Source organism: Octopus bimaculoides, chromosome 1 (genome assembly GCF_046866305.1).
Source record: "Octopus bimaculoides isolate indiv1 chromosome 1, ASM4686630v1, whole genome shotgun sequence".
Taxonomy (NCBI): Eukaryota; Metazoa; Mollusca; class Cephalopoda; order Octopoda; family Octopodidae; genus Octopus; species Octopus bimaculoides.
This window is the reverse complement of record NC_142928.1, coordinates 96,316,592-96,327,639: the sequence shown is the minus strand read 5'-3', so window position 1 is coordinate 96,327,639 and position 11,048 is coordinate 96,316,592. Positions and strand designations below refer to the sequence as shown.

The 11,048-nt window shown below is 32.6% G+C and overlaps 1 protein-coding gene across 1 annotated transcript in view; it reads right to left on the bottom strand.

Moving 5' to 3' along the window:
* Positions 1-2,377: 2,377 nt before the first annotated feature.
* The window catches only part of LOC106878267 (integrin beta pat-3), a 57,022-nt gene continuing 48,351 nt past the window's right edge, over positions 2,378-11,048 (bottom strand). Inside the window, exons 6-12 of the mRNA XM_052968326.2 lie at positions 10,429-10,560; positions 9,679-9,775; positions 7,131-7,215; positions 6,860-6,946; positions 3,509-3,589; positions 3,026-3,103; positions 2,378-2,578 (exon numbers count right to left, since the gene is read on the bottom strand). Of these exons, the coding sequence (XP_052824286.2) occupies positions 2,378-2,578; positions 3,026-3,103; positions 3,509-3,589; positions 6,860-6,946; positions 7,131-7,215; positions 9,679-9,775; positions 10,429-10,560 (761 nt within the window). The remainder of the gene's footprint in view (positions 2,579-3,025; positions 3,104-3,508; positions 3,590-6,859; positions 6,947-7,130; positions 7,216-9,678; positions 9,776-10,428; positions 10,561-11,048) is intronic.

The following is an 11,048-nucleotide window of genomic DNA, read 5'->3' as shown; positions in this document are numbered from 1 at the left end:
AGTAACTGCACGATAAAGTGTAGTATATTGCCACTTAAGTGTGGCTGACCCCTAGGGGTGGATGTTACTGTTGCTTTTAGCCCCAGGAGGACATCTCCTCCAGCTGGCTTATCGACACACGACTGTGTCCTGTTTGCCAAGGGAGTTATCCCTCTCACCGCGACCAGCAGCACGAACGTATCCGGATTTCAGGGTTATTTCCCTTCGTCGGCGTTCGACAGCTGATGACCTTGGTGAGAGAGACAAAAACCTGGCAAACCTTATATCTTCTTTTCCAGTGAAATTCTTCACTGATATTGAAAAGGTGAAAACAAGCAATGTTAATTCTCTAAATGAAGTATTAACAGTAACTGCACGATAAAGTGTAGTATATTGCCACTTAAGTGTGGCTGACCCCTAGGGGTGGATGTTACTGTTGCTTTTAGCCCCAGGAGGACATCTCCTCCAGCTGGCTTATCGACACACGACTGTGTCCTGTTTGCCAAGGGAGTTATCCCTCTCACCTCGACCAGCAGCACGAACGTATCCGGATTTCAGGGTTATTTCCCTTCGTCGGCGTTCGACAGCTGATGACCTTGGTGAGAGAGACAAAAACCTGGCAAACCTTATATCTTCTTTTCCAGTGAAATTCTTCACTGATATTGAAAAGGTGAAAACAAGCAATGTTAATTCTCTAAATGAAGTATTAACAGTAACTGCACGATAATGTGTAGTATATTGCCACTTAAGTGTGGCTGACCCCTAGGGGTGGATGTTACTGTTGCTTTTAGCCCCAGGAGGACATCTCCTCCAGCTGGCTTATCGACACACGACTGTGTCCTGTTTGCCAAGGGAGTTATCCCTCTCACCTCGGCCAGCAGCACCTTTTCAATATCAGTGAAGAATTTCACTGGAAAAGAAGATATAAGGTTTGCCAGGTTTTTTGTCTCTCTCACCAAGGTCATCAACTGTCGAACGCCGACGAAGGGAAATAACCCTGAAATCCGGATACGTTCGTGCTGCTTGTCGAGGTGAGAGGGATAACTCCCTGGCAAACAGGACACAGTCGTGTGTCGATAAGCCAGCTGGAGGAGATGTCCTCCTGGGGCTAAAAGCAACAGTAACATCCACCCCTAGGGGTCAGCCACACTTAAGTGGCAATATACTACACTTTATATATATATATATATATATATAATATGTGTATATATATATATATATATATATGTGTATATATGTATATATATATATAATATGTGTATATATATATATATATATAATATGTGTATATATATATATATATATATAATATGTGTGTATATATATATATATATATATATAATATGTGTATATATATATATATATATATATATAATATGTGTATATATATATATATATATATAATATGTGTATATATATATATATATATAATATGTGTATATATATATATATATATAATATGTGTATATATATATATATATATAATATGTGTATATATATATATGTATATATATATATATGTAATGGCTGCAAAATCATGCTTGAGTACTGCCATTGCCTGATCGAAAGTTCCACACATGCAAAGGCTACAACCGGGCCATTTTTGTGACACGTCTTACTTTTTTCTTCTTAAGCAATGCCTGTGCATGATGATTTTTTTTATAGTGGGGAAAGGATTTGCAAAAATCCAATCCCACCCTCTGAAGATGGACAACATAAATTCAAAAATAAGAACTAGTCTACGTCATTGAATATTGTCAGTGTTGTAGGATTTCTCTCAGTTTCCCTCTCCTCAAGAGATGTTGTGACAACAACAAAGGTACCTCCCGCTACTAGTGGGCCAACCACACACCTAAACACAAAACCAGGTACTGCCATGTCCATAAACATACATACATACATACAAACACATGTACACATTGTTGGCACTCCGTCGCTTATGACAACAAGGGTTCCAGTTGATCTGATCAACGGAACAGCCTGCTCATGAAATTAACGTGCAAGTGGCTGAGCACTCCACACACACGTGTACCCTTAACATAGTTTTCAGAGAAATTCAGCGTGACACAGAGTGACAAGGCTGAATTAGATACATACACACACATATATATATACACACACATACATATACAGATATATACACACACATACATATACAGACATATACACACATATATATACATACATATATGCACACACACACATGTATACACACACACTTATATATACATACATATATATATATATATATATATATATATATATATTCATATACACATATACACACACACACACATGCGCATACACTTACATTACCATATATTTATGAGATATGATGGTGATATAAAGTATATTTAAAATGATATTATGTGACAAAATAAAGAGATAAATTTATATATTACATGGCTATTACCTGATAATTTTTTCGAATAAGGCTGACAATGTTGCTAGAGTCGTCGTCTAGTCTTCCAGCAGTAGAACCTTCAATAAACTTACTCAAGCTCTTATATATCTCCAATTGGTCTGATGTTACAGCAAATATTACATTAACTTTCATTTCTTGGATCTTATTTGCAAGTTGGCCAATTGAAGGATAGTCCTATGAAAAGATAATACCAAGTGTCAAAGAAAAAAAAAAACCCACACAACAAACCAAATCCTCAGTGTAGTTTTGATTCTTTGTTGTAATTATATCAACTTCTTTATGCTGCTAATACTCTTGAAAAAGCCCTGAACATCACAGCTTCCATTTTTCTCTACTCTTAATATTCATATAATGTAAGGAAATGTTAAGTTTGACTCATTAATTGATTCCAATTAGATAAAATAGTTACCAGTTATATATATAGAAGTCAAGTCAAATGAATATGTAACCATCTACGTTACTAAAGAGGTGTGTATGATCAAGAAATAAAATCATAATGGGAGTGAAGGAATTTAATAATCTTATTGATTAATCTTTATGGCAACTTGACAAATACCATTAATTAAACAAAATGGCAAAATATGGTTGCACAGTAGACAAATTAAAAGTACTTTCACAAACCTGTTTATCCGTTAGAGTATACTCGCCAGCTTTATTTAAGTGACAATGACCATCATTTGGAATTACTATCCCACCAAGCTATATGAAAAACAAATTTAATACAAAATATTAATTACCTAGTATTCTTTTTTATAGGCATGGAATAAAACACATTTTTTAAAAATAATAAAAAATACTGTCAAGAATAACAAGTGATTCTTAGTAATAGTTGAAAATCAAATATGTTTAAAATGGTTTTTAAATATTTAGTTATTTGAATATATATTTGTTTTGAATTATTACACAACAATAACAACAACAAAAACTCACATATAATATCCAAATCAAAGGATATTTCACTTAAGTTATAGTTTACAATTTTTAATAGAAGAAACTACCATTATTAATTAAAGCAACATTTTAGTTTAAGAATACCTGCAAGCAAAAAATAAAACAAAAACAAATTATGAAGTATGTTAAGTAATTAAAAACTTTAATACTTACTTTCCCATCACCTGCATAATGAAAGTCAGAATCTGTAGAAAATACTAACATACGACGAGACACATCTCGCCAACCAATATCCTAAAAGTAAAAATTAAAAAAAAAATATATATATTATATACATTATGTAAACTTTATATACATTATATAAACTTAGAAACTCCATAAGATACACCCAGTGTAAGCTTTTGATACATAAAAGGTGCAGTAACATCAGAGGAAGGTTATCAGGGAAACTAGCTTTGTATGTAGAAGGCGCACAGGTACAATAAGTGCTGAAAATGTGCTGAAAATAGACTCCATCAACTGCCAGCATGGCAAGCTAGAGGTAGTAGATAGCATCCGTTATTGAGGTAAGCAAGTTAGTAGTGGAGGTGGATGCTCCGAGACCATAGCTGTGAGAATAAGATTAGGGTGGGCTAAGTTCAGAGATCTCCTATCCCTGCTGACAACAAAGGACCTCTCTCTGAGAGAAAGGCAGATTGTTTGATGTCTGTGTTCAAACAGCTATGCTGCATGGCAGTGAAACATGGGACATGACAACCAAGGACATGTGTAGGCTTGAAAGAAATGAAGCAAGTATGCTTCACTGGATGTGCAATGCAAGTGTGCATGTTTAACAGAGAGTAAGCTTCTTGAGAGAAAAATTAGGCATAAGAGGAATCAGATGTGGTGTACAAGAGAGATGACTGTGCAGATATGGTCAGGTGATGCATATGGATGAAGACAGTTGTGTAAAGAAGTGCTGATCTCTAACTGTGGAGGGAACCTGTGGTAGAAGTAGACCCAGGAAGACATGGGACAAGGTGGTGAAACATGATCTTCGAACTTTGAGCCTCACAGAAGCAAAGTGGCTGAATTCCTTTTGAGTGTTGGACCTCACGGACACAATGACCAAGAAATTCGGTATTATGTCATGCTTGAGAAGACCTATCAAGCAGAGCAAAATCGCAGTCATGCCAGATACCGGTGTCACACAAATTGGCACCCATGCCAGTGGCATGTAAACACAACCCGGTGTCATGCAAAGGGCACCTGTACTGATAGCATGTAAAAGCACCCATTACACTCTTGGAGTTGTTGGCGTTAGGAAGGGCATCCAATTATAGAAAATGATGCCAAATCAGACTGGAGTCTGGTGCAACCTTCCAGCATGCCAGCCCAGTCAAACCATCCAACCCATGCCAGCATGGACAATGGACGTTAAATGATGGTGATGATGAAACTTTCTATATTTTCATTGTACTTTCTTTTATTTTCATCATCTTAACATAGGTTTAACAGCAATTTTTCATGCTGACATAGTTCTTCTGAAACTTGTTTTGCAGAATGGTTGGCTATTACTGTTCATAATGCTAAACTACTTGATTAGGATAGTTGTATTACTTTCTGTATAGTTCCTTACATAAATCTGCTGATTCACTATAAATTATATAAAAAAATTTTTTTAACTCTTTAGTATTCACATTATTCTATCAAATTTAATGCTTATTTATTCGCATTGTTTCGAATTAATCATGCACTATCTTTTAACTTTGGGATTTTGATGATGTGGTTTTATATTGTAGGTGGGTGTGACAGGTTGGATCTAGCCAGTTTGAATGTAAAACAGAATATTTAATCCAGATATGGCTGAAGGGTTAAATTAGTCAGAGGCAGAGAGGTAATGCTCATGACACTTGCAGGTCTCTCTCAGCTGATGAAATTGAATGAGGCCAATACCCAGCCTAAACATTTGAAGATCAATGGTTGCAGGCAAAAAAAAAAAAAAAAAAATTAGGGTGTGGGTGGAGGAAGGTCTGATCTGAATACTTGCACAATAGAGTTAACTCTGTTAAAGCATTCAAGGACCAATAATAGGTGCGGGGGTGGGTGAGTTCAGAAGAGGAATAGAAGTATATATAGAATGGCAAGAAAAAGGAAATGCAAAGCAGTGGGGAAATTGTAACATTAAGCACAGTGATTGATGTGGATGAGAAAGAGAAAATTTTATAGAAGAAATAGCAATAACCACAGAAAAACTAAATGAAAATGAAAGGAGTTTGGAGAAGAAAGAGCACGTAGTTTTGTGATTTCATGTCACATGTGGTGGGATGGAGTGATGATAAAGCATAACAAATATAACTGCAATTAGCCATGAAGAAAGAATAGAAATCTGTCTAAAAGAGCTGGCTAGAATGTTTAGGTCAGGAAGACATCAGTAAAAGTGAGTAAAGTATATAAAAAACAAACAAACAAAAAAAAAACAATAGATAAAAATCTCTTGTTTCTTGTATTTAGAATGAATACAAAATATTTTCTGTAAGTTGACTATAAATAGGAAACACCGAAGATTATAAATATTACTATTACAGATTAGTAGCTTGTTTTAAAATTATAAATTCTAAAATTTTAATAGAACAAGCTTTACAGAAATATATTGTCTATATAAACTGCACTAATTCGCTGAAGAATTTGAAATTATTTATCTGAATTTTTTAGTAAGTGCTGTTGCTTAACCGCAGTCAACCTTGATTGGGTAGACCCATATTCAAAGAGATTCCATCTGTAATCATTCCATCTTGTTTTCAAGGATTGTGCAACTAAGACTCTATTTTCCTTTTCAAGATTGTTGGGCATAATTGGCTGCATGCCACATAATCACATAGAGGCTCCCCTCATTAACTCATATGAAGTGCAATACCATATGGCACTAAAATGTAGTCAATGAAGGCTAACAGTTGATAAAATCTAAATGTAGGATTAAATAAAGATGTACTTCATTGAATGACTGAGTTTACAGAATGCATCAAATGGATGGTTGAGAATCGGAAACACTAAATATTGTTTATGTAAGAGATAGTACACAGAAAGACAGTAAAAAGGTGCAAGGAAAATATTTTTCAAAAGTAAAATATGCTAGTATACTGTGAGGAAAATGTGTGGGTATCATTTCAGGTTATGTCCTTCACTGAAGAAGGGCAAAAGAGCTAATTGTAGGTAGAATCAGTGTGGATATTAGTTGAATTTTCAAGAAATGACATTTAGGATAATGGTGGCTGTGGTGGACAGGATGATCAGGTAGAGTGAATAGAAATTGAGAAAATCCCAAGTGAATACAGTGAAAGAAAAAAAAAAAAAGCTGTGGGAAAATGACGACAAAAACACAGAAATGGTGAGTGAAACTGGAAAGAAGAATATATAATCAAAGGGACTCTTTTGTTGAGAAGAAATGAACAATTATAAAGCAGGAAGAAAATACTGTCACAATAACTTTAATGTTAATTTTTCTAAAAGCAATTATATACATAACAAAGATATATAATTTATGTGAATAAATAGCCAACAAGGTTCTAAAAGAATTTTACTTACATCACACACTATGGATTGCATGATAGCATCAAAACCACCTTCAGGTGAATCCAGATTACCAGATACAGGAGCCTCATATACTTTGTTCTAGGATATAAAAATATTGTGGTTAGATAAATTTGATTTCACAGTTACATTTATAGAGCTAACACACACACACACACACACAAACTCTCTCTCGCTAAATAAAAATTTAAAATAAAGTCCAGTGATAATATACATATGAAGACAGATTTCAGAAAGAATATAAGAAATATTATATTGTACTTACTGCAAACAATGATGTATTAAGATCTAATGTTAACTGATGCTTAAAGCCATATGCTTTGGTACATTTAGCACAAGGTGTTTGCATTCTAAAAGAAAAAGAGAAAAATACTAACATTAGGCAACAGAATGAACTTTATAAAAAAAAAAAAAAATGATACTTTATTGAAATTCATAAATTCACAACAATTTGTTTGAGATGAAAGCTATTTAAATGCATACTGGATCGTCTGTATACAAAATTTCAACTTCAGGATTTCCTAAAGTTATGGATTTCTTAAAATTTTCATTAAATTCTTTTTTTCCTCCTAAACATTATTATATTATCTTTTATCTTCCACTAGTTTCAGTAATTTGGACTGCGGCCATGCTGGGGCACTACCTCGAAGGGTTTTAGTCAAACAAATCAAGTCCAGAGCTTAATTTTTTTTCACACCTGGTACTTATTGTAGTGGTCTAGTTTGCCAAAGTGGTCTAGTTATGGGGATGTAGACAAACTAAAACTGGTTATCAAGCAGTGGTGGGGAATAAATAACACAAATACAATGACACACACATATAGATACAGATATATATATATATATATATATATATATACACACACACACACACACAGATATATGACAGACTTCTTTCAGTTTCTATCTACCAAATCCAGTCATATGGCTTTGGTTGGCTTGTGGCTATAGTAGATGACAATTACTCAAGGTACCATACAGTGAGACTGAACCCAGAACCATGTGTCTGGGAAGCAAACTTCAAACAACACAACCATGCCTGTACCTAATATTTGAGGTTTTAGGATCCTATCATGAAAGTATTAGACAGTATTTTCCAATGTTTATATACTTGATATATTTTGAATTAATGAAGAACAATTGATTTCTTTTTGAATAGAAAATAGTATAATTAAGTGAATTGACCTGGGATATCATGGGCATTTATTCTATTGGTTTCAGGAAGGGATGAAAACAAAATTTAAGCTTGAGAGAATCTGATCTTAGAATGCAGAACCAAATAAATACTGTAAGGCATATTGCCATCTCTGTCATTTTGAAATCCAATTATTTTATAATCAACTCCAACAAACTTAAAAATAAATTAAATAAATGGAGATAGAATTAAAATATGAATTCATGGACTATGCTTTAACCCTTTAGAATTCAGACTACTCTGTGAAACGAAATGCTTATATATTCACATTGTTATGAATAAATGATGCATTATCTCCTGGCTTTGAGATTTTGATGATGTTATTTTTAGGATGACATTGTAAGGCAGTTGTGTGAGGCTGAATTTGATTGGTTTGAACATAAATCAAGAAATTTGGGCTGGATTTAGCTGGTTTAAATGCTAAAGGTTAAACATTTTCAAGTGTTTCTGCACACGACAGTTTATTCTACAGTTTAGATATGAAGAGGCCTCAAATCTTTTGAGGGGTTACTTGTTTTAGAGACATGTTCTAGCCAGAAGACTCATCAGTATCAATTTCAGTACAGTAACAAAACAAAAAAATCATCCCTTTTGAGAAATGAGCAAGAATTTAAGTTTAGATATTTTTTTTAAACCATGAAACTAATAAAATAAATAAAATAATAAAGCATGAATCTTTCTGAACTGAAAAACTGAAGATTTAAAGAATGATTAATCAGGCACAAGTTTTTTTTTTGGACTTGTTAGGAAAAATGGTTTTATTAATTGCTTTACAATTGTTTTTCCAGGTTGGTTAGAGATAATTGAAACTGCAGTGTGTGTGTTTATCACTCATTTTATATAGAAAAAAAATAAATGTAAAAAAAAAAAAAAAAAAAAATTTGAAGATAGAGCCTTTTAACCTGAGGTTAGGTATGTATTTTGTTAAGTTAGATTATTATCTTTTGAAATAATCAACACCTTTGACTTACCATTTCTTAATATTCTGGGAGAACCCCTATTGCCCCAGTTTTTACCCTCAAACAATAAAGTAATTATAAGAGACCTCGTAGAATTTAAGAGATATTATTGCTAAGAACTTGACATAAATACTGTCTTTAGTGATATGACAATACTAACGAACAATGTAGAAACACATAAAAGCAAAATTAAAATTCTCAGTTCATCATTATCATTTGCTATTTATTTATTTTTTCTCATGCTTACATTGAGTTGGACAAATCTTTGTTCTACCACTTGTTATAGACCGTCACTTTCTAGAGGTTTTGCGTTATAAGACAACAGTTCACTACTTTCTCCATGCCTCCCTCTTCTGCAGACTCCTTCACTTGGATTCCTTGGTATTTCATCACATAAAAGTAATCCTTCACATATATTATATGTCCAAATCAGCATATTCTTCTCTACTGCATGTTGTGGCCAATTCCTCTTATGCTCATCTTTCTCAATTAGCTCGACTGTGCTTCAATTTTCAGGCATGCTCATGTTAAATATCCAATACAGTATGCTTGTCTTATTTCTATTTAGCCTTAGTACATTTTTCACCATTAATGTTGAATGAAAAGAAAATATATGAAAGATTAAGGAGAACAAGAATTTACATTATTATAAATACTTACTTTTTTTGTACAATGCTGATATAAGGAGACACTGTTTTGTCAACAAATGATCCAAAACCCAGACGAAAGTCTTTAGTAATTTTAGACATGTCTGCAGCTGAAATAGGATAATAGATTAAATAAAAAAAAATTAAACAGATTACTCCAAATTTCATTAAATCAAACTTTATGTTTTATGATCTTAACAGCAAAAAGTTAGTCTCAATTAAGTTATTTCTTAGATTACATTCCTTAACATTATTCATGAATAATTCCAAAGGGAAATAACATGGTTGAACAGATAAGGTAGTGGACTACCAACTTAATATGTTAATTTTTTTGTGTATTGTTTCTTTGCTTTGTTCCAAGTGTCAGAATTTTGTGTAGTAACTAAATGTGGGAAGAGTCACAATATTAATTCCTCTATTTTCTCATATACTGCTTACATGTCTTAATGTTAATTCTCCTGTGTTGAAGTGAGCTTCAAAAGTTGAGCGGTATTTTTGAGGTATACTAAGCATGATTGTCATTGACTGACATAGCTAAGCATTTGAAATTTGAAATTACAGCAGAATACTGAATGTCAGGCATCCTTCTAAATGCATTTTGAGAGAGAGAGAGAGAGAGTGAGATAGAGTGTGTATGTGTGTTATACATAAATGAATTATTCTATATTTTTTATAAACAGTAGAATACAACATAAAATTGAATAAAATTTCTATTTTTAAGGTCAATCAAAGTGGAACAAATATTCTTAAATTATGAACATACCAATGAGATTCCCAAGACTTGCTAATTTTTCTTTGTCATCAGCCATTGAATTAGACAAGTCCATGAGGTAATATAAGTCAACTGGATAATCTTCAGCTAACCGAAACACCAATTTAAACTTATATGGTTTATCTATAAAATAAATAATTTACTAAGTTAATAGAATAAAGGAAATAGTATATGGCTTTGGAAAACTCTACCAAATAAAAACACACAATTTTTACAGTTGTTTTTGTCAAACATGCAAATTAGATCACATAACTTCAATTTCAAAAATATTAACAAGAAATTCTTAAAATTATCTTGAGACTTCAAATTTTATTTTATAAAGAATACTTATATGAAAACAATTTTATGACAGAAAATTAACTGAACTAATTTTTTTTCATAATTAGCGTGTTGTTTCACTCTTAATAAACAGTTATATATAATGCATTATTATGAACAAGAAAAGGTATGATTAAAATAATTAAATAAAGTTATTTACAACTAATATTCCTAATAATTACAACCTAACTTTTTAAATTGGATTTTAATGCCTTGTATGTAGAATAAATGCATAAAATGCAGAAATTAACAATAAGTGTACATATATTTCATAAGTTAATCAATGGTTTAAA